General features: G+C 42.3%; 1 protein-coding gene across 6 annotated transcripts; it reads right to left on the bottom strand.

The window, feature by feature from the left end:
• Nucleotides 1–51: 51 nt before the first annotated feature.
• mtmr3 (myotubularin related protein 3) lies at nucleotides 52–24292 on the bottom strand. 6 transcript variants are annotated; one of them, XM_088377195.1, is made up of 21 exons: nucleotides 24269–24292; nucleotides 22976–23039; nucleotides 21874–21933; nucleotides 20088–20177; nucleotides 19268–19384; nucleotides 17115–17197; nucleotides 16309–16475; nucleotides 16125–16221; nucleotides 15737–15850; nucleotides 15267–15457; nucleotides 14360–14491; nucleotides 14135–14246; nucleotides 13226–13421; nucleotides 12904–13089; nucleotides 11931–12101; nucleotides 11676–11821; nucleotides 8597–10160; nucleotides 8408–8518; nucleotides 6914–7002; nucleotides 5998–6024; nucleotides 52–2386 (listed from the first exon to the last, which is right to left on the bottom strand). In XM_088377195.1, exons 3-21 carry the CDS (start codon nucleotides 21874–21876, stop codon nucleotides 2227–2229), a joined length of 3756 nt encoding a protein of 1251 aa, XP_088233321.1. In that variant the 5' UTR covers nucleotides 21877–21933; nucleotides 22976–23039; nucleotides 24269–24292; the 3' UTR covers nucleotides 52–2226. The 6 variants fall into 6 exon arrangements, 5 of the variants coding, with proteins under 5 accessions (XP_088233321.1, XP_088233320.1, XP_088233322.1 ...); XM_088377194.1 differs by lacking the exon at nucleotides 24269–24292 and adding an exon at nucleotides 24107–24204; XM_088377197.1 differs by lacking the exon at nucleotides 24269–24292 and adding an exon at nucleotides 24107–24204 and having other exon boundaries at nucleotides 2235–2386; nucleotides 6003–6024.
• Nucleotides 24293–24645: the final 353 nt, after the last annotated feature.

Raw genomic sequence — 24645 nt, 5'->3', positions numbered from 1 at the left:
TCTCCCTTGTATCTTTTCAGAGCAGGTCACATGCATGCACACACACACAGCTGGTTTGTCTAGTTTATTTCTCCTTAAATTCTACAACAACAAAACGCCCTTAAAATAAAAATAAAAAAAAAGAAAATCCAATGAACAAGGCGCACTTGTAATTACAGGAAATAGCTCTATGTACAGCTACAAATTCGACTGACAAGCAGTTTCAAAGTGCTTTTCCAACAGGAAGGAAACAGATGGGGGCGACGACAAAAGCACATGTGATCTTGTGAGATCTGAAATAAAACAGCTTGGCACCCATCTCTCGCGGGAAAAATATGCACACACGCACACACACAGCCCCCAATGCCTAATCCATTCTCATTCTCACAAACACGCTCTCACGTGTGGAAAAAACCCAACGAAAAGATGCCACCCTGTCAGACTTGAGTAGTAGGGACAACAGCTCTCCATCTTTGTTTTGGTCACGTGTGTGTGGCACGGTCTTGCGGCTGTCAGGCAAACCAGTGTCTCCTCTCATCAAGTATCAAGTTGATACTTGATGAGATGTGCACTGTGCGTGTGTGTCATAGAATTTTGGTACTGCTCAGTTCGAATAATGAGCTGTGTCCAATAGAACTTAAATGACGGATGGGTACGCTGGTCATCTCCGATTTAATTCGCAAGGATCTACCTCTATTGCAGTGGACAATTGTGAATAGGAAGGTGATGTTACAGCCATGATCAGACTTGTGTTTTTAGTGATAGTCCTTTGTCTTGTTCGCCCTAACCGGCCTGCTAAAAGAATATGACTGAAAGAGTCAATATGCTCAAAAGCAACAACCAACAATGGTCTTCATTGAAGAACAAGGTGCAGTTGACAAAGGGAACCCTGAAAGCCAAAATTTTGAAGCAACTACAAAGTGTGCGTAATGAGTGTCTGGTAAGAGGTAGCGTTTGTAGGTGAATGGAGTGTGTGCATCATTGGGGGGAGGGGCTTCTTTTGGACCTCTGTTCCGTCTGTGTGTGTGCGTGCATAGACTCGTCACTCCACTGCCACAAGCATGTCCAAAACACTGATTATCACGTGGCAGCTGAATTGTCAGAATCCCCCAAAAAAACTCCTTAAATGAAATAAATTATATCATCTCATTTAAAACGGAAAAAAAAAAAAATCAAACACTACAGCATCCAAACAGGACACCCTGCGCTTCTATAATCCATATTTTAAAAAAAAACAAAAACAAAAAAACCTGTTTTAACGTGTTGAAAAATATAGGTACATTTCTGCAATCCCCCCCCAAAAAAAGTTGGAAAAAAAAAAGAAAAGATTTTGGTGACTAATTTACAGAGAAACTAGTCTCGCTTCTATACATTTTGTACTTAAATGCTATAGTTGTATCTGAATATATTATTGTATTCTTTCATTTTACAAAACAATGACTGTGTGCAAGAGGAGGTCATTGAATGACTGACAGGCAGCAAGGACCATTCTGTGAGCTCAGAGTCAAAAATAGAAGGAAAATCAAAACGGTGTCTCCAACTTGTCCAGTCAAAGGTAACAAAGGCAAATGCCATAACAGGTATTTTAGGGGAGGGCAGCAATGGGAGTGACAAGTGTGAAAAGATCACACTTCATCTTCATCCATAAGTGCTTATGTGAGAGGGGGAAAGTCACTTCAACCGTACTTTTGTCAATTGAATCTGCTGCCAATAAAAGGGCCAATTCATCCAAGTGGATGATAATCTCCCATTGAAATTGTTTTCAAAGGTCATTTTGAGGATTCTTGAATATTTCACATCACATCTTTACCTCTGGGCACACAGCAGTAACCAAACTCAAACAGTCCAAGCTGGGCCCAGAAAAGTTGGGAAGTGTGCATCAGCGGCATGGGCAGGGGGCATGATTGAAGTGGATTGAAGCCCCTTGACTAGAGAACATGCAGCAAGTCGGGCTTCCTCCTGGTTCGAAGCACCAGGAAGTCCATTCTCGCTCCTCAGTGCACGGCCATCTCGCCAGCGCCACCGTGTGGCCGACCAGGAACTTACTCCAACACGCATCTTCTTTGCAAAGCTAAGCGCGCCGAGCAAATGCGCCATCGCATGGACACGTTCCGGTCCACTTGTGCAGCACATACACACTCACACACACATAGACACACACACACACAGTCTACAGGACATTCTGTGGAGATTCTGTTGTGGTGGTGGTGCCCTCCTTTTTGTCAATGTCCGCCTCCTCTCTGAGGCTCAGTTGGAGCTGGCTGCGATAGGTTTGTCCAGGGGCGACGGGCCGAGCCGGAGGTTGCCGTAACAGCTCCTGCACACCCGGCTGGGTTCAAACAACTGCTGGCTCGGCACTGGGATCTTCTGGTCACAGCAGCTGGCGCAGAACACATTACCGCAGTTCCTGTGGGGACACACCAAAGATCAGCGTTGGATTCTCTGCATACACACAAATTATGCACATTTCACTGGTCAGGATTATTATTGCAATTTCTGTCATTTATTGAACTGTATTACGCCTTCACACCATAAACTCTAAAGCAAAACCGTATTGTAACAACAAATTATTTTCTGACATATTAAACAAAATGATCATTTCCTATGCCACTCTGATTTAATGAGCTTCACTACAAAAGCATTCTCAAACATTGTTTATCCCCTTTAATAAGGAAGTCAGTGCAATAATAAACACACTCACACATTAGTGCCCTAAGATCCCCTGTTTTAACTCATGTTGCATGCATCATCAAGTTGAAAATTAAACACAGGCGCAAATTGTCTCAGAGGTCTTAAAATACTAATGATATTAATAACACACTAACAATGTGCTATCAAGCAAACACAAGGCAAAGAACGTAGCCTTGACTACAAAGCGTAATTCAAATTAAATTGGGAACATATGAAAAATGTAAATAAAAACAGAATACAATGATTTGTGAATCATTTTCAACCTATTCATCTATAAACATACAGGCATTGAATATTCGAATTGAGGAATGCCTCCCCAAATTTTGTTTCTTTTTGAATTTGATTCCTGAACCCAAAAGAGCTGAGACAGAGGGCCAACAGGGGAAAGTTGAGGAAAGCTCAAAAAACACCTAATTTGAATATTCTACAAATATCATTAGTGACCGAGAGCGCAAAGTTCTATTCCCCGCTTTTAACAGTGCCACGGGCGATTTGGAGGAACATCATGGAACCGATAGTTTTAGAACATTTGTCAACGCACGATTGCAAATAATTTAGGGATTTCGGTCCATAATGTCAAAAGATTCAGAGAATCTGAAGAGACATCTACATAAAAGCGGCAAGGCCCCAAAACCAAAATTGACTGCCCTTTGATCCCTCAGCTGGTACTGCAAAAAAAGGCATGATTTTGTTACATTTGATTTACTGATACCCGTTGCAAAGATTGAACCCAGAAAGCTCTGGTTACCAGCCAGCCGTGACCTCCGGCATGATTTTTGAAATGAATACCACAGTTAGTTCCTACATCTACACATGCAAGTTAAAACAACCATGCAATGCAAAACCCATAGCAAAACCACCAAAAAAAAACACCGCTGGCTTCACTGAGTCTTGACTGCGCATTGTAGAAGAGTGTGCTATGGTGTGTGTGATGAGTACATTAAATCATTTTTGGACATCAAAACTGTTGTGGCCTCCAAGACAAAGTGGCACATGCCGCCATTCAAGCAACGTCTTTTTCAGGGACGTTCCTGATAAGACGTCAGGTCTCACAACGAAGGATTTTATTGTGGTAGGGGTGGAAAGTTGCCGAGTCAATCGCCTGACCTTAACTCACTAGAGCAGGCATACCTTCTGGAGAGGCGGCGGAAGCAAGAAACCCCAAGAAATATACAATAACTGAAAAGGGCTCTAGTAAAGGCCTGGAAAAGATTATATAATAAAATGAAGAATGCAGCCGTCTAGTTGTGTCAATGCCACCAAACATTAATGTTCACATTAAGTTAATTTAATAATGCGTGTTTCAATACTTTTGCTCACTGGCAAAGTGGGTGGCTTATAACAAAAGTTTCTCTGTCAGGAGTTTAATATTACATGTAAATACCATGAAATAAAAGCTACAATTCTGAACTTTTATCTCCTAACCATCCTTTCATCAACCCAAATGTCTTCAGTATATGACAGCAACAAAGGAGTAAAGCTTTCTGTTCCAATACTTTTGGCCCAGCTGGAATTCAGGGTGTACCCTGCCTCTCGCCCTAAGCCAACAGGGAAAGACTTCAGCTAACCTATTGTGACCCTAATAAGAACAAACGCAATATAAAAATGGAGGGATTGTTTACTTCCATGTTGTAGCTGCCTCGTGCAGCCTGCGCATGCGAGATATTTTCACGTGTGCAGTATCACACAAGTACGACACTCCGCAGTTTTTTGCACATTTTTTGTTCTACCTTTAAATGGCACATCAGCGAAGAACTAACACTTTGCTTCAGCTTGTATGATGATAAGGATTTACATACTGAGGCTACCATAAACGACTATGCTATCTAAGCTTAATTGTAAATCCATCCAAGAGCTGAATGTAATTCTTTGCGATGTACTTGAATAAGAGCTAAGCCTGCAGCAAGCCTGATGGGTCAAACCAAATCGCAGGTGAACCTCAGTGGTGATCATGCTGACACCTCAGTGCCACATGCCAAGGTCGCGGACGGCATCAGAGGGGTTATTTTGTCTACTATAGAAGCCGATAAAACGTGTGATGGCCCACTGGGCGGGATAGACATGCCGGCGTCCAGATGGAAGGCCATGCTTACACCAGGCCTCTTGACTGCTCTGCTCATCGGCGTGACACAAAACCTATTTTGCTCTCGTGATTATTGCACACCGGCATGGGGACCGGGGATAGTGAGGTTAGAGCACAGCGCCACAGCTGGCTGAGTGGCAGGTGGGGCAGCATGCTGCCAGGGTGAGAGAGGTGGCGGAAGGGGTGTGGCAGCCTTCAGCCAATCACAGCTTATAGACAGCACAATTGCTCACACTCATAGCCAATGAGTAAAAAGACAACTTCCCCGCAGTAATCACACTCGAAATGATCTTCAAAACAAAGGATTTATCTTAGGAACTGCACACAAGGGCAAATAGATGCAGGGAGGGGTGGAGGGAGGGAGGGAGGGAGGGAGGTGAAGGATGGATTAGGACCACAGTGAACTCCCACTAGATTGCGGTTCACCTTTGGCATCCCCAACAATATATATCGCTGCTTTTAAGCCATCGTTTGTTTCATGGGTTTTTACAGTACTGCATAGAGACCATGAACATCTGAATTTAATTAGTCTGAATTTTAGTTTGTCTGAATTTTAGCCTTCAGTGCAGTACCATGTTCAGCAACTGAACTCTATAATAATTAAATGAGGCAAACAAGCAGAGAAGGACCCTGACAAAGCAGCAGTGATTAAATCTTTGCTTATGTGTGATATTGCTGCATGTGTGTATAACTGGCATTTTTGGAGGAATTATAAATAATGCAACATTGATACTACACTCATCTCAATTAGCCCACCTAGGGCGTTTGGAATTAAAAGGGAAAGTCAGAACAAAAACAAAAATCTATACAGTATGTTGACCTGTCTAAACGCATTTATTGCCAGAAAAATCCACCCATTTTTAAATCGGTCTTAGTAGGCTGCCAATTTGACGCGTACTGCCATTTGCTATCGACTGAAAACGATGCCACGGTGCTTAGAACGTCACATGACCCAACCCAGAAAACAGGTGAGCCATGATGCTAAGTGAGTGCCGACGTAAAAATATTTTCAAAACTGTTTTTTTTTTTTTTTTTATACCTTTGAGTATGTTAAAATAACGTTAAAATTGTGTGGGAGAGGAAAAAATAATGTTTTTTTTAAATAAATATGGACATGTACGTGGATGTGTAACGTATTCCCCGCAATAAATGGGGGTTCACTGTTGCAGGGAAGGTGCAACAATGCCAGAGTAGGGTGGAGTGGAGGGTGTGGGAGGGGAGGGGGCAGAGGAGCCGGATCTCACCAGACCTCCTGGACAGGCTCTCTGCCACTGTGGAGGAGAAGGGCAGACAATAGAGAAGAGCTGCCTGAACAGGGAGGACAACATGACACACCACAAGTACAACTTCACTCACGTAACAACTTCCTACCACAGATATTCTAAGACAACATGGCAAGTTTTGGAACATGCTGTCAAACGATTTTGAAACGGTGTCCAGATAGTGTGTCAAACACAGCGTGCATGGATTCCACTGTGAACCTCACACCAAAGGTCTTCCGTTCTTACGGCAGACTAAAATCCAACCTTATGGCGCCTGTGCACTTCAAGAGTTCACCATCTCGGTCAAACTGATGGGCACCTTTGAAATAACCACGTGACAACAAGAGCAAACAAAATATGTACGCCCCTATACTCAGCATTTTCAAAGAAAGTTGATCAGGTATGTGACCATATGAAAAGCTCCACTTTTACGGCTCAGGTTTGACCCAATTAAGCAATTCTAAATAATTTCATTGTGTTATTAGAAATTTTTTGGGGGCTAGGGGTAAATTTCACCTATTTTTTTTTTTTTACAAATCCACATTATTGGTCACATGGGTGTTATTTTTTTATTTTTTTTTTTACAAATTATTAACCAATATAAAGTGATGAACATGGCTTGCTCGCTTAAACAATGCAATGTTATTGGTTGAACAAACATGAAAATTTTGTTTCGGTTGTTTCTTCATGTTGAACAGCAACAAACCCTCAGGAGAAATAATCTACTGACCCCAAACATTTTTTTTATCTAACTTCTATACACAATCGTTGGCTTTAAGTTTTCGAGAAAAAGCAATGCTGTCGTATCAATATTCTGTCATCCCTTTGTAGGATTTGCAATATCTTATTCAGTTAGAAAGTGAACAAAGGTCAAAGCAGCTTTGTACTTAGTGCTTACCTGCAGTGATGCTTCCTGGTAGCGAGCCAGAACCTGCTCTCACAGCCGTAACACTGGGCAGCCAAATGATCAGGGTACCAGCGGGTAACCTTGAAAACAATCATAGCAAATGTTCTTTTTTTTTTTTTTTTTTTGACAAAACTAGGAATAGCGGAAATTTGTTGTTCTGAAGTGTGTGCAGTTCTGCAACAAGTTTTCATGTTATAAGTTCAAATGGACGGCATGGGATTACCGCAGGGGTGGATGGACGGTTTTGTTATGCACTTTGCATTGCTTTTGAAGTGTGAAATGTTGCTCTGTAAGTAAAAAAAAAAAAAAGGGGCCTCATTTATCAGACTGCCGAGAACAGGTTCTAAATTAAATTGTGCGATTGAAATTTTAAGAGTGTGAGTACGAATTCGTACAGACAGCTGTTGCGTGGACACCAGGCGGTGATGTGTGTTGATAAATCCCATCTGTTCTAAACCGCCAAGCTCGCGCACGTCTAGCCTCATTTGCGCTGAGAAACACCTCCTGTTGACTGTATAAAGTAGCAGCAAGCCCTTTAAGGAATCCAAAAGCATTGAAAATAGGCCAGAGAGCATCTCTGAGACTGACATTGAGGTACTTAGAAGTGGAAACAAATAAATACTGTTTGGAACAATTAATGCAAGTGTTAAAAGAAAAAACAATATATATAATATTAAAAGAAAAGAAAAAAACAAATTGCCATGAATTATGACCCAAAAATGCAGAAATAAATGAATGACAACAATGTTGTATGAAAGGGGACGAGCAAGTCTTTTTTGATCACCGTTTTACAAGCTGGCGAAACGTGACATCACTACTCTATACGCACGGCCAGCCCAAAGCTTCTTATTGGAAACGCACATCTACAGAGATTTTTAGGTAGAATGAATGAATCGTGCGTTAATTCCTCCATGTCATGTCCAATTGGGTCACGTTTGCCCGCATCACTGTGGGCCTTAAAGAAAACGTTGTATCATGGGGTTGTGATAACGTTTGTGTGCACCTCGGCCACCACAGGGTGGTACAATAGGAATTGATATAAAACAGCAGATTGTCTAAGCAGGAGTATTATAAGCTATTTAAAGCTTTTCAACTGCTACATTATCCTCGCATGTTTCATTAGCCAGTCTGTGGCATTTACCCTCAAATATTACCATTACGCTAGCCGACTAAGAACCGTTATTGTGTTTGGGTTAATACACAGCGTATAATTATCTTTATTTTTTGTTTCACACCAAACGTCAACTGGGAGTGTCATTAGATAACGAAAGTGATTTCCTAAAAGCGTTATTGTCCAAAGTCTCATATCTTGACAGTGAGGAGAGGCACATAGGTATACTTTAAAAGGTGTGTTGCAGATTTGTGTAGGTCAGTCTGGAATGGATTCCTTGTGATAAAGATTTAGAATTTAAGTCAGGAAAAAGTAAGGCGTTAGAATAGGCTTAATGGGCTGTGTTAGTCTAAGCCAAATGTGGTGAGACCCACCTCAGTGTCCTGCTTGTCCACCTGCTCCCAGCTGGCTTCGGAGAACAGCTCTGTGCTGCAGCGTGACAGGCAGTTGGGGTCCACGTTGTATTCAGAGTCTGTCATCAAAGTCTGTGAGAAAGAAAATCAAGCCCATTTTTTTTTTTTACTGGTCAGGTAATCTGGTGATTAGTCGCACTAGCTTCTTACCATTTCATCTCCCCCGTTTCCATTGACCCGATGCGAGCCGGCGTGCTGCTGATTTTCCAGGCGACTCCACAACTCCTGTACCTGCTTCTTCAGGGTCTCCACTTCCATCTGGTGGCCAGCTTCAATCTGCCTCAGCCTTTGCTGGATGGCATCTGTGTGCAGCATCAGCCCGTCGTCATCCAGGTGGCTGCGAGACGGCTGCTCTGGGCTGGCAGCGGGCCGGCCCAGTTGCGCGTGGCACCAACGTTGTTGTGAGCAGCTGCCTCGATGATGGAGATTTAGGGAGTTGCAGCTTGCTAGGGATACCTGGCGGCTCAGCGGGGCCCGCTCGCCATTCGCTTTGACCGAGTGAGGTCCTCCCATAGGTTCCCCGTCGGAACTGTCACCGTTGCAAAGTCCGTCGCGGGTGAGGTCAGCACTCGCACACTGAAAGGCACTGACAGAGGATCGCTTGCTGCCCTCGTTGAAAATTCTGGTAAAGCTCTGTTCAACAGTCTCCAGCACTTTGTCCTTGGAGGAATGCGGCGGGCCCTTGCCATTGCTGCAGACCCGATAGCTCTGACAGAGAGGAGGAGGCTGTGCGGGGAGTTCAAACCTGCTGCAGACCTCCTCTGTTAATGTCTCTGTGGAGCTTTCCATCAGGGAGGCCCTCTTCTCTGCCTGTTCCCCTGACTCCGACAAACCTCTGTCAGGGTCACAAGCAGAGCAGGTCTCCTCATCTGCCTCAGTTTCCTCAGGTGACCGGTGAGCAAAGCCGTTCATCAGAGTTCTTTGAGTTGCAGGTAACTCCGGCTCACCTGAACTTGATTCAAAGTATTCATGAGCATGCTCCAGCTGCTCAGAACATTTCTCCAGAACCTGCTTCGTCACATCTTCGGGTATTTGGGCTTCAGCATCTCTCAGGTGCTCCAGCTCAACTGCTGTCTGTACAGGTAGAGCAGAAGACTCACTATTCTCTTCAGCCTCTGCATAACCATTTTCTAAATGGTGTCCATTAGCAAGCACTTCTCCTGTGTCGTTCTTCTTGACAGACTGATCACCGTTGCCATCAGTAACATCATCATCAATATCATCATTAGTGCTTGAGCCTGTCACCTCCTCCCCAACAGCTGCGTTAATGACGTGGGTGTCAGCACCACTTCCAACTCTCTGAGCATCTGCTCCCATGTCCTCCTTGGTAGCTTCTTGAAGAATGTTTTCCATCTGGCCTTCGGCCACACCCACTGCCACAGACAATTCGGCCTCCTTGGTTTCCTCTCTTGTGGTCGCAGCGTGCATGAAGGCTACCTCTGCCAACTCAGAGGGTGAGTCCCGTGGATGCGGATTGGCATCCATCTTAGCGTCGTCCACTCTGTTCGAGTGAAGGCCCAATCCATTACACTGCGCCTCATGATTCTGGTCCCCGTCTTCATCTGGCCCGACTGCCATGTTGAGATCCAGAGAGCGCCGGTGGTCCTGCCACTTCTCATTGAGGTTTGGGTCGCTGGAGCGGCGGTTAGGAGCCAGTGAGCTTCCCAGCTCACAAGCACTGGGCAAATTATCGAAGGAGCGTGTCTTCGTACATCTAGAAAGTAATAATGGAAAGAAAAGTTATTTTTAATATAACTGTACATTATAATTACTCATGAAACTTTTTAAAAAAAAATCTATTTACATCACCATGCACCAAGCTACCCAATGGTATTTGTAGCAAGCAAGCAAGCAACCCCAAACAGTGGGATTAAAAAGACAACATTTATTACAGGTCAAAGTTATTGAAAAGCCTAGTTTAAAAAGCAGACCCTTTGAGTTCCTGTGGTCTTTCCAATGACGCTGACACATAGATGGTAAGCCATCACACAGTTTTGAAGTGCCTATTTGGAAAGGACAATCACCGCATGTATTAAAGGGGGTGTGCAAGACACTTAATAGACCTTAAACCACCATGCCACAGCATATTAGGATGCTGTAAAAAATCTTCAGGTGTTGGGGGGGATTAGCCAGTGTAAAATTATTGTTTATTTTCTACAATGAATGTATATTTGCTATTTTTCTTCCATTAGATGGCACATGATACAATAATTGCCCTTTATGAAACATAATAAAGTGGGAGGAAAAGTTGGAGGAAAATCTTTTCTTAGATTCTCCAAAAATTGGTCAGAAAATATTATCATCTAGAACAAAAGAACAAAGAGCATTTGGTTAAAAGGTAGAGTGTGCAGTCTTTGGTGGTTAGCGGGGGGTGGCCAAAAGCAAAAGTTGTCATTAAAGTTAGAACTGCCTGTATAAGCAAACAGAAAAATATTAAAATGATTTAAAAAATCATCCATCGGGCCCCACCTTATGCCTCTAATTTTAATTTTCAGTATCACCCCACTAGTATATAATATTACAAGGAGGCCTGTGCCAATTAAGATTATTCAAATGTGAGTAAGACAAGATAAAATTGATAAACAATTAATTAATTAACATGGTTACAGAAATCACCAAGCGCAGCAAATATTACCATATTCTCCAGACTATAAGAGGCTACTTTTGCACAAAATTTGAACCCTGTGCCTTATAGTCAGTCTAGTGCAGCTTATCTATGTATTTTTCATGATTTTATAACATTGTAAGAAGATTTGTTTTGGTGATACAAGTAATAGAAATGAGCACTTTTAATTTAAAACACCTACGGCTTGTACGTACGTATATGAACAAAACTGAATTTTCCACTAATGGTTGCGGTTTATAATCAGGTGCATCTTATAGTCCGGAAATTATGGTAGTTGTAAAGTAAAGTGGGGCTATATACTAGCTAGGGCTACGGACTCTAACAATTTAAAAATCCAATCCTATATTTTGTTTCAACGATTAGGGGTCAATAGATACACGACATGCAGAAACAAGTTAATAGTATAACATATGGAACAAATCCCAGTTTCATTTTCCCACTACAGATGTCATGAGAAATGAACTAAGCATGCAGTGTACAATTGTAAATGCCCAATGAGAGCAGAGTGTGCAAAGAAGACCAATTGGCTTTGGAAGCTCTCGACCAGAGTTTGTCTTACATTAGAGAGGAAGTGGGGGTTCTGTGCCAGCGTGCCAGGCTCACCTGCCCAGAGGGGCCTCCTCAGGGTTGCTGCCAGGTAAAGGATATGGCGCACAGGAATCGTCAGAAGGGGTGGTGGGGGAGGAGCTGGGCAGGTAGACTGCTGTCCAGAGCATCAGATTGCGCACATGACACACTGGGTGGAGAACCTGCAATAACCGATGAGGTAGGTTTGAAGGTCATCGAGTTTAAGGACTAATAGAGACAACACGACTCTTCTCCCTCAAGACCAAGGGGTGCGTCAGGTACTGTACGTACAGTCTCGGAGTGTGAGGAGTACAGCATGTTCCGCAGTGTGCGGTTGGCTGGTCTCAGAAGGGACCACACTGAACAGGTCCTCTCTTGAACATGCCGGTCTTCCCTCTCTTTGCCGCTGTTACACAGGAAGGTGCCGAAGAGGCAGGAGTATGCGTGTTGCACCAGTTTCACCTGCAGACACACAAGCACATTAAACGTGTTGAGACTTGTGACCACAAATTAGAAATAAGAGCAAGAGCTACAGAAGAGTCCGTGGGTTATATATCAGTGTTCGACGTTTATGAAAGTATTCTCTGTGCTATACTATACGTACCTCCTATGACTCCCAATTTCACACGCACAATGGCATAAAGGACTAAGCATGGATCATTTCTGTTTGGGCGGGATGGCGTGCTAACCTTTGGTGTGTGCTATCGATGGCCATGACATACACAAAGTCCCAGACGAGCTACCATCTTAGTAACAATGCAGGCAGGCACGCAGCTTCAAAAGGAGCATGTCGTATCTCGCTCCAGCAAATGGTATCCATATCTGTGGGCTCGTGTTGACAGCCCATACTATTAGCATACCAACGTAAGAAAACTTGCCTTTACACAACATGAGAAGTCCCAATCTATCGAAGTACTATGCAAATAATAGTTTTTATATCAGCAGATTGCGGGAAACGCATTATACACGAGTAGAGAGGGAAGAAATGCTTTTTAAGGGTGATGGGGAGGGTATTACATTCCAGTTCACATTATACCTGAGAATTTATGGTATGCTGCGTCCAGGCACATTTCATGGCTGATGACTTCGTTGTAAGCTTTCACACATGAAATTTTTGGCTTGTCAGCCAATCACGTAACGTAATAGTCTTAAACTATTCAAGTTAAAGTACTCACATTGGGAATAACTTAATTGAATCTACATATAACTCACCCAGCTATCTATGAACTTTGACTGGAATAATTTAGTTGGACATAGTACGCACCAGGAAGGCCTCGTTAAACTCAAAGGAGCAGGGAAATTGCCTCTGCAGCTGGTGAACACAGTCCAGCCATTGCAGGAAGACGGGACAGCGTTCATTCACATCCTCAGAGTTTTCTCCGTGGCCACATCGGTCAGCAAACTTGTGGCCAAAGTCCAACCAGTCCATCTCAACCAAAACTTGGAAGCCCTACATCAAAATATGTGCAGATAATGGAGCTTACTACACACACTTTCTTGAATTATATCAGTCTTAACAAAATATGACCCTGGGAAAAAAACTAATGTAAGCCTTTCTATTGCAAGAATAACATTTCCAGTTGTACCTCTATGGTGCGGTAATATGGGTCAAGAAGCAGCTTGGACAGTGCAACAATTTGAGGTGTCCGGTCCCAGCCGTCAGAGCAATGCACCAAAACAGGCCTTTGGTCTCGATCCACTGCGTTGACCACCAGCAGGGCCGCCTTCAGCAGCAGGGACAGGTGCTGCAACCACTTGGTGCTCTCCAGCGCAGATAGCCAGCTGCAGACAAGCAAATAAGAGCAGAAACGTTTTAACACATGGCACAATAACAACATGCGTCACGTGAATTTTTGCAGCTTTCCCACTTCAATGAATACGATCATCAAACAAAGGAACATATCAGACAAAGAACTAAAGTAACCATAAAATGCAGTTTTTTAATGGTGACTTTAATTCATAAGAGGAAAAAAAAGTACAAAGCTAACTGGCCCTGTGTGGAAAATGTACTTGCCTCCTACAACAAATAACTATTTTGTTTTTCCTATTTTGGCCCCAAAAAAATTATTAGGCAGTTGATTCATGATTTAATAAAGTTAATGGAAAGGGGGTTGCGGGCAAATACTTTTTTCAATACTGGTATGAATAAAATGACTATTGAAAAAGTGCTTCTCACATGGCCTTGTCACATGGGTATGATTACTGTGATTGTTACATTACAGAAGTTTCAGACTTTATAAGACACTATTTTCAGCTGTATAAATGTTAAAACAAAAAAAAATCTATAAATAAAACAAATTGCTTTTATCCAATGAGTTTATAGAGTGCATTAGATATCCCAGTCTGATTAAACTCCTCATTGTATGACTTATTCTGAGAAAAAAGAAGGACGGGACACAAAGACAGACATATGGCAGAGATGAGATTCACAGTTAAAGTTGGGTTTAGAGTTTGGAAGCCACCAGGTGACAAAGATGTGACAAGGACAATCGTACTTTGCTGGATCCGGCATCTGAGTGCAGAGGAAACGTAGGGACTGGAAACTCTTGCGTATGGAGTGAATGTTGGCCATGCCCATGAACACCACCTCACAGTTGGGATAGTATTCTACAACACAGGAAAAAATAAAAACAAAAAAATGAAATCAAGATTCAAGGCAAGTTACGCAATCCACTGTACACACGCATGCACAGAAAAAGTAAATAAAAGACAAGGCCTACCAGGACATTCACAGCCTCCCCCCTTTGCCCTGTTGGCTACAGCTGCAGCGTAGGACCTGGCATCTAGAATCAGTAACTTGTGTGGCTGGATGGCCAATTTTTCCACCTCTGAGCTGTTGGTCATTGAAGACTCTGATACAGTCATAAACACATTAGAGTTACATCTCTGGACAAATCAGAATATACTGTATTAAACGAGAAAGGGGGTTGGGTCAGGTAGTTGGACAGTATGAAAAGACTAACACGAAACTATTCCGCCAAAATCATACGGTGGCTTAAGAGATGGATATATGTAGCTTCATTTCTACGGGAAAAAAAAAAAAATCCAACAAAAGTGTGCAGCACTAAACCTGACTTATTACTAAGTAACAAATTCTGAAACTGAAACACTCTCTCGCTCTCTCTCTGCCTAAAGATGTTAAATGTTTTGTGTTCAAATGTTCTGAATGTATTTTAATGGTTTCATATGTATTCTAATTAGTTTTATTCTAGTAATTTTTTGAACTAATAAAAATCTAAAGAATTTGAAAGCTTACTGTTTTTTACTGACGTTTTGAGTCTTTGCCATCGGTACCGGTAATTAGGAAAATACAAGGTCATTTAAAAGGTATTGTCAAATCTTTATTGCGACAGCACTAGTAAGAGAGGTGGACATACTGTGGTAATCCAACTTCCCTCCACTAATGTATAGAGTAAAATGTCCTAAATGAATGAGGGTTTGTTTCGAATGTATGTCAGCCTGTTGCTTCAGGCCCAGACAGGTTGGATTGCACAACTTTGCCTACTCCAAACTCATTCACCTCAAGAGTCGAGGAATCTGCGTCGGTTCAGATAAAGGTCAATGTGTGTGTTTTGTGTCTGGTAGTGATTGTGACAAGAAATTGTCGCAGGCAAACTGAGTCCTCACCAAAATCAGTGTCAGGCAGTTCAGACCCATTGATGGAGGTTCCATTGGACAGGAGCTTGTGAGAATTGCTGTCCACGGCACAGGCCTTCCCAATGGATTGAACTAAGTGCTCGTCATCAGCATTCCGCCAGCCCCACCAGCTGACCTCTGGCTGACCGCAACGGGCGATCACAGCCCCTGTGCTCAGGTGCCTGAATGTATGAATAGTTATATGAACAAACAAGACGCTAAAACAATTTGATCAATGCCGCTTTACTGTGCTTCTTTACTATAATTACTTCAAGGTCAAACAGTCATTAGTAATCGCAAGTCTTGGCGGTGGTCGTGAAACTTTTATATTTGTCTACTTGAATACCGAGCCCCAACCATAGAAATGGAATATTTCTGGCCAAAAGCAAATGCGGTAGCTCAATAAGCCCAGGAAGCTAGAGTGTGCAGTATGTCATTGAAAGAGAACCGAACCAACTGACCGATATACCACTGCAGGAAACCTTTTCCAGGAGCGGAATGCTGCCACATTGTCCAGCTCCTTGTCAGTGATCCAGGCTGGTACAAGAAGCTGCTGGGGATAGCTGGGGCAAAGCCTGGCAACACCGAGGGGCACAGAGAGAGGTGGTTCACGCATTGCATAAAAGAAGGCTTCGGACCTGACTGAATGCATTAGCGAAGGCTCAACAAAACGCTCTGTCGACAGACATCTAATCCTGGGCGCAGCACTGGTGGAGAACAAAACAACACTCCGCAAAAAACCTCTCACACACTGATCTGCGCTGCACACCAATGAAAGCAAAGGCTCAAATCAGAAAGACAAAAGCATCAACAGAGCAAAAGGGGATCTGTGAAGCAAGCTGCCCTCACCTAAACTTGCAGTTGATGTCAGATATTCTCCAGGCATTTTGGGTGTCAAAGCCCATCCTCTCCACCTCATTCTTGAACCAGGAGGTCACATGTTCACCTAAAGATCAAAGGAATCCGATATGATCAGAGCGCCTACCTAGACTAATGCTGTTATTTGAGGGTTTCACTTTCAAGTCTAGGCTACCTGGTCTGCAAAGCTCTCCGTGCTGTTCCTTCTCGCCAGCGTACACATCCATGCACCAGGCATGAAAGGCGAAGGAGAAGAGATCTTCCAAGCGAGAAGGGGGGCGCACCACTGCACTGAGACGCTTTAGCCATTCCTGACATTGCTCAAATGTGGAGAATTGACACCTGGGAATTAAAACACAACAAAAGCATACTTTTCAGTTGGTTTCCTTGTGGTAACTGCACAACAAAAGTGTTTGCTGCTTTGGTGCTCCTTCAAATAATCAAGAAATGTATAATGAATCCATGGTTCAGGTCTGTTTTCTTTAATGTTGTCAAGTCCTATTTGTTCAAGTACAGTCATACCTCAACATACAATTGCCTAAACATACACATTTTCCAACATAAAAAGTGATATGTATATGATAGTAATAGACACGAGAGAAAAATGTGCATTTTAGCGTGACTGTATTCTTCCTGGTCCCTGACATCATCTACAGGGCACTTCCTCCTGCTGCTGGGAATACCACCACCAACTCTATAACAATGTGTGACGTTGGAAACATTAGTTTTCTTGAGCAAAATAGCCATTTATTGAATAATTATATTAGCTGGAACCAATTAAATCATTTTACATGTATTCTTATGGGGAAAAGTGTTTCAACGTACCGACTTTTCCATACGAACAACGTCCCGAAACAAACTAATTTCGTATGTAGAGGTATAACTGTATGGCCATAAATGGTGAACTATTGTTTTGAGAAGCAAGTGTTACTGCTCACACTGGTTTTGGGTTACATATGGGTGTGTCAGCTCTTGTTTTACCTAACAACTTTACAGTCTTTGCAGGTGACATGCAGCTGGAACATATCACGACACTCCACACTTTCAATGAGCTGCAGGGGCACCTATAGAAACACATACAGTCAGAGTGCACATAGAAGCCTACAACTAATAAATAAACAATGTAAAAGCTCAGAACAAAAAAACAAAACAAAAACAATGATCTGTAAAGTCATTCACCCACTTGCATTAGAAAAACTCATAGATTAGTTGTCACTTTGCATTTCCATTATGTTTCACATACCAGTTCCCAAAGCACTAACACACAGTCAAGCTAAATATGGAGGCAATAATATATCCCGACAACCCTGTGTGTTGATTTCCATTTTAGCCTTCAGCCATACACAGAGTTCGAATAGATCAGAAATACACAGTTGTTGCACTGACTGTAGCACATGCTGTATGAAAATACCTAGCCTATTTTGAAATACAATTTGTAAATTTATTAAAAGTACTTTTCGGCCGCACAACGGGCTCAGGCTGCTCTTTTGCATGCGGTCGGGAGTCATGCATGACTGACATGCAGTCATCAGTTGGCCACATTTCTGCAGCTACACTATGATGACAGGCTTTTAGTCTGATGGAGGCTTTGTTGATCTAAATTATTGTTCGAGACTTGCATGGTTAGAGTTCCCACGCATCAACTGTCTCCTTTAATTAAGTTCTTGGAGCAAAACGTGGTCAATAACAAAGTCAAGCAAGTCTAGGTAGCCAGCGTATTTCATAAAAGGCACACAAAAAGGCAACCACCCCACACCGTGCATCTTGCTTTAATACTTACTGACACCTCACAACAACAACTCTGATCCAAGACAAGACAGGAAAAAAAATGTAAGCAGTGCTCGATTGTTTTGGTCAGTTACGATTCACCAACTACAAAGGGCTGTAATCATGCCACATACCGGATGTCCTTGCATCATGAGGTCACAATTTAATTCCAGCTCTCAAATCTAAATCGCTAATCTGGACGTCATCAAAATTCCAACGCTGCTTGCTCTCTTCCAGCACTTCCTACCGCAAGCTCAACAGTGATGCGGACTAAAACACATTTTGTCTTTGTGTCTGGAGACATTCAGCATGTTTCATTATTCTTTCACAATTTTTTCCTCTAATTTCAGATAATCTAGCCACCCTCCATATAGATTTTGAAGCACAGTGAACCTTCGTAAATTTGTGGTTCAGAACCAATACTAGAGTAATTCAACATTGGTTTTCACAATGCCTTTTGTTCTCTTTAATTGGGAACTAGTTTTCGTGATATTGAGAAGGAGAAGTGCAACAACTAAAAAAAAAAAAAAGATGTAATTGCACAACTTTCCGGCTGTGACAAGTTGGCGGGAAGGCAGGCGGGTTATCTGAATGTAGCATATTTGCTTATCTTGTATGCTCACTTGCTTCACACTACAAGTGTGGACAAAATTTTAAAAAAAATTAGAGTTGTATGTGCTGCCAGACAAATGAAATGAGCCCAGTCACAGAAAAATAACGGGTATAAAATGTCGACATACATCTTTGTAGTGGCACAAGAGGATGTATTGTGGAAAGTTTCAGTGATTTGGTAACAAAGTTAGGTCTTGGTAACTGTTGAAGTGAGAGCGAGAGAAAGAGAGGGTGACTGTTATAGATCCCCTTTGGCATGACTTCCAGCCCTGGAGACAGCTAAGCCAGAGAGTGAATGTACAATTTGAAGTGAAGCTGCTGCTAGGACCGATCAGCTCTGAGCAGCTTGGTCACAATGGGCCTCATTCATTAATAGATTCCTCGGAATATAATTTGTATAATACCGATGTCATTCATTTTTAATTATGTCGGAACTTAAAATAACGAATGCTGTACATAACAAATGCTTGGACAAATTAATTGAGCTAATTATTGAACAACCACTAGACTGTACGATTTTAAAATAGACCGTAATGAATAAATATGGCACAGCTAAGAGACATTTGTGGTCAAAAGAATTCATTAAATTAGTGTTGGAACTCGCGACAGAAAATACACGCAGCATTGGCAGTACTATATTTGAACGCTGCCTAATGTTAAACAAGGGAGACTTTTTTTTGTCCAGGTATGGTACTTTGCTTATCAACTATCAATTGAGTATCTTGTCAACTCCTGACTTTTCTGGAAATACTTACATTGACAACAGACTGTTTGAACTTGATGTGTAGGCGGTAGTTGGATATTGCAATGATGGCATCCTCTGCCCTCCCCACGTACTCTGTAAACTCCCCGTGCAGCTCAGGAAAAGGCACCTAGCGACGGCAGGAGAGTCAGCATTTCAAAGACTGCAGATCATAATGCACACGCGCACAGCAAGAGGACCGTTAGATACAATGACACTTGATTATTTTGCCACACTTGTGTACGTGTTTGAATTCAGGTCATTGCATTCTATTAGTTCATCACTAGATGACACTAAATAATAACAATATCGGTCAAGAAAAACTTCAATTTCATCTTTTCCTAAAAACGTTCAACCCAGGTTAGAAGCAGAAGTTTGGTATCCAACCAGAACTAGTTTGCTGCTGACATGATTAGGGAATGGGGATTTTGTGTGCTAGTCTGAGTTCTTTCATTCCTGGTCTATGTTTCTGCAAAATTAATATCTCCCAGAAATGCCAGCTACAATCCAGTGGGAGTGATGGGGTTTTTTCCTCTTATTTATGATGAATATTTGGACATTTGCCACCCTGGAGCAACTCCTAGTATGAAATATGTAAATTTATGTATTGTATTTTTCGGAGTTGATATTTTGTTGCAAATTATTTCCTTACGATAACAACATTTCAACTAGCGACCACCGAGATCACCAAACTTACAATTTTCTTTTGCAATGAATTTCCGTAGTGGTTTATATAGTCCCCCCTTTAGCATGTAAAATGCATGCTCTATTGAGTTTAAGTCTGGACATAAGACTTGAGCAGAGTTGATCTGGGCTGTCAAATATCTATTTACCTGCATGTTTTCTTCCTCCAGGACAGGAGATTTCTTTGGGAAAATTTGATTGGCCTGGATACACTCTGATGTCTTCTGCCCCTCCTCCTCCTGTACACAAAATACTTGCGCTTACTAAACGGCCGCCCACGTAACAGGCACAAGCTTCTTTCAGATATTTATTAGGTTTTAATATGGCTTCTGAAAGGCTTCCCACTGAACACCTGGCAGACTCACTGACAAAACTGTTGGGGCTCATGAGGTTAACTCAAAATTAAATTGGCCATCACTAATTTGGAATGGAAAGGGGAGCATTATTACACCAAATTCTTTGGCCTTGATGTTTTTTCAAGATGCGGCTAAATGCAACAATTTTGTTATCTCATACTTGTATAGTTGTATTTAGTTGAATGTTTGTGGTCACTCAGTGGCCTTACGTCAGGGGTAAACTTTCAAATAAATAGCCTGTTGACATACAGATGCAGCAGAGAAGCCTTTTCATTCTCGAGGACAACAAAAAGAGAGGCAGTGTGCTCTTGTGAATAGAACTCATGTCCCTCATTTATCCAGCATATTGTGAAACAAAGATGAAAGGAGTCAGAAAGTCAAAGCTAATGGCCTCCGTTTGCTGTCTCAGCATAAAATGTCACCACATTTGAACCATACTCCGGCTCGAGGATCAAGAATGCTGAGACTGGAGTAACTGCAGAGAAAACAGGAGCCCGAGAAGCCACCCAAACAGTTTTATCACGCACATGTGCTCTTGATGTGACGAAACTATGCTTACAAAAACCAGCAGTAGCTTCTTCCACTTGACATTAACTTGCTCAATAGTTGACTCATAATTCCATCATGGCATTTTGCCAATTTTACAACACTATTACCATGATCATCTTTGTAGTCTTGGCACTCTGCGTTATTTACATATCTAACTAGTATTGTTGATGACTATTCCACAATGCTTTCCACATCATTTGCAAAATTGCCACTCGATCATAGTTATTACAATGCTGCTCACTTATCATTGTTTAACAACTCTCTGCACTTATGTCCTAAAAATGAATTTTGTTGGAGTTGTTTGTTGCTAGAGTGGCTAAAAGAAAAACAGACTAATACTGTGTGTGTGCGTGTATGTATTTGTCATTTGTGTATGTGTCATGTAGTCTTTCTTGTCCTACATGTGGGCCCTTTGTGGACTTTTTTTTCGAGCTTTTAGGGCGTGACATTCCTCGAAGGACCAAGATCTGTGCTTGAGTGGCAAGGGAGTGTCCCTCGAACTGCGAGTCAGCACTAGGAATTGCCACCTTAGTCGTGGCAGACGTGTGTGACGACATGCATGCTGTGACCGTGGTGCCTCTGACCCACTGGTGAAAGGAGACTTTGAATGTCTCCGCTTTCATCTGTAACCGCTTCAAACAACAAGGCATATATAGGAATAGTTGTTTATGAATGTATTATTACAATTGATCGATGTTCTGTAAAGTGCTTTGTTACAGCGAAAAGCGCTTTGTTACAGCGGCAGCTTTTGTGAAAGCGTTATATAAATAAAGCTGTATTGTGTTGTATTGTATTTGGCCAATCAAGATCATTCTGATTCTGAACAGGATAACAAATCACTGCAATAAAAAAAAAAAGAAAGTTGCCCAGCTTTGACAAGAGCCTAAGGCAACCTTTGACCCAGTCGTAGCTGACATAACTGTCTGGCTTTGTGGTAAACAGCCAATAAGTATTGGAAATCAATAGAGTTTCCAATTCTACAGACTGGATGCAGGATCTTTCACAAAGCAGTGAAGAGAAGAAAGGGTACCATGGCCTCTGTGAAGGAGTGCAGGTCACCCGACTGGTAGGAAGCCTGGCCTGGAGCAGCCTATAGAAAGAAACTACATGAAATCATTGCGCAATATGGAACAAACAATTAAAAATAAATAAATAAATACACATCTGTCCTTTTACAAGCCTTCACTCGGTGGAGGAGTTCTATTTCTTCCTTATCTTGCATCATGTTTTGGTGCATGTTAATAGGGGCGAAGTGAGAGTGTAAATTGACTTGACACTGAGATGTTAGAGCTAGGAGAATTAATTACTGTGAATGGTTGTCTCTGTTATTCCTCTAATTGACAGGTGATCAGTCCCGGGTGTTCCCCACCTCTCAGCCTAAGTAAGGTGGGAAAAGCTCAATCTTAACTAAAGTATTTGACTTTTTTTTTTTTTTTTAAATCAAAAAGGGGCTTGGTTTGATTTTAAAACTGTTGACTGTGCTTTGCTAACTTGACAATTAGCAGAGCCACAAATGCTCATCCTCTAAAAGACTCTAAGGTGGTTGAGTTACACTTTATAAACACTGACAACTCGTAATTATTATTATTTAGCCTTTTAAACTGAGAAATTAAAATAACAATAATGTGCATATAAATATGTGATCATGTTCAATGTGGTATGACGGCAAAGGTAAAAGTGTAATCATTAATCTAAAAAGGCAATAAAATCTGTCTTTCACTAAGTCACATCCTATATTATATATGATAGAGATATGGGCCAAATTCAATTTGAGCAGAACAATTGTAATAGAGTAGGAGACAATTTTAGGAATGAAAACTAATATCAAACTGTAGTTGCAATATTAGGTGCGTGTGTGTGGGGTCACAAGTTGTTTTGGGGGTTTTTTTCTTCAAAATTGCTCTGCTCAAGTGGCAATGGGTACAAAGATTTTATGAGGCTACAATTTTTAACTAAATACAGAGCATTTTTCCATTCATTTCCCCAAACTACTTATGTCGTGGGCATGCTGGAGCCTATCCAAGCTGTCTTACTGCGGGCGGTAGGTGGGGTACACCCTGAATTGGTCGCCAAGCAATCACGGGAAACACGGAAGCGAACAAATACAATAACATTATATTGTTTGATCTTACCACAGTCACTTAATGAGTAGCCCAGATGATCTTTTTCTAAAGTTCACAACTAAGACATGGAAATCTATGGAAAGAAAGGCAAACATTCAATTGGATTAGTACAAAATGTTTAAGCAACTAGTGGACTTTGTGATACCACAAGCATTACATCTTAAAAGCTAAATGGCATCAATTTCATGACAGCAAGCAACATTTTCGTCTGAGGAAGTTCATCACAGATTATTTTGAAAGAGCCCTACAAATAGTTATTGTGGGTAAGAGACTGAAATGTGATCTGCGGAGGTCAGTGAGAGTAGATCACGCCATCCAATCAGAAAAGCAAAGGAAGAGCACGAGCCACAAGGCCTGGTGGTGTGAGGTGGCCAACGTAGGCCGGTCAGTGCTACTGGTGCAACCTGATAAAGCCTATCTGTCCGGCCCAACACACACGACTTTGTTTACTGCATGGGCTCATGACCCGTGGCTGCGGCTCAGTGCGGCCCGCGGAGTTCAGTCACCCAGCTAAGCCCCTTAGAGCCTTAACGGCGCTGTTGTCCCGTGACATGCCACAGTGCATCACAGGCTGCGAAATTAACCAACAAACAGGCCACACATACCAACTAGTTGGAGAACTTTCGGTAAAACTGTTGATCGAGGCGATTGAATGCACATTGCTTTGCAACGTTGACAGCTCGCCTCAGTGAGTCCAGCGGCAGGATTAAATCACGCATATAGCTCATATTCAACGGAGGCTCATATTACAAGTCAACAAAACATTTACAATAAGAAAACAAGACCGATGCACTGTAGCGTAACATTACCATTACACGGGAAAACTATTTGTAGGCAAAAGAAGTAATCGCTCTGCTTGGTTCTGATGAAGGCTTGTGCTGAGAGTTCAGTGCAAACTACTCGTGTAAAAAATGGCTCACAACAACAACATTATACCATTCCTGTAGATCTCGTTAGTTGATATTTACATTTATTCGGAAAGTAAGCGTCGCCGGGCAAGCTGGGATACGACCGTAAAATTGCTCATGCTAATGAGCTAATGCTAACGCCCATCTGGCTACGCGGATCTTAACAAGACAGCCGCAAAGACAACTTTAGAAACAACATTATGTCATATCGGCCGGCGTTTGTATTTCTTACACGCGGCTGTGTTCCGCCAGTGAGCTGCTTCGCCTCAAATAGCTACTTGTGCCAACGCAGCTCCGTGCAACTGTTATTGTTGTTGTGAGATGGAGGGCGGACCCCAAAGCCAAGGCCTCCGTCAAAACACACCGCCGAATCACCACAAGCCGGCACACTCACCAGTGAAACGAGTAAGGAGACGCTTCAATGCCACAAAATCATCCGAAACCCGTGCAGTTGATGAGCAGAAAATAAACCCGCAGGGAATAAACATGAGTCATGTCCGAGCCGAGGCTAGCTTGACTGTGCCCCTTTGCAGCGCCGAGCCATCGTCGCCATTATCGCAAATTCTCCAAGCCCAACTTTACGTGTTTGTGACGTCATCACGCTATAGCAATGGCAATGGGCGGGGTTGAGGCGCTCTCTCGTACCATGTGCTGCAATAATGTAAACAGTGACAATATTCTGCCGGATTTTCAAAGATCATGCTCGCCGTTGATTGACAATGTCAGAGAGCTGTTTATGAAATAGAAAACTATTGCGCTGCACTTTGCGGT

The sequence above is a fragment of the Syngnathus floridae genome, chromosome 5, assembly GCF_059516105.1.
Source record: "Syngnathus floridae isolate MCC-2025c chromosome 5, RoL_Sflo_1.0, whole genome shotgun sequence".
In the NCBI taxonomy this organism is placed as follows: Eukaryota; Metazoa; Chordata; class Actinopteri; order Syngnathiformes; family Syngnathidae; genus Syngnathus; species Syngnathus floridae.
The sequence above is the reverse complement of the archived record's forward strand: the minus strand, read 5'-3'. Positions and strand labels throughout refer to the sequence as shown.

Bases quoted from the DNA above. Each gene is read 5' to 3' on its own strand.
- mtmr3 (XM_088377195.1), bottom strand. The intron at 17,198-19,267 runs GTAAGTATTTCC...GTGTTTCTATAG, and splicing joins TCAAACAGTCTGTTGTCAAT to GTGCCCCTGCAGCTCATTGA. The intron at 13,422-14,134 runs GTACGATTGTCC...GCTTGTCTGCAG, and splicing joins CAGATGCCGGATCCAGCAAA to CTGGCTATCTGCGCTGGAGA.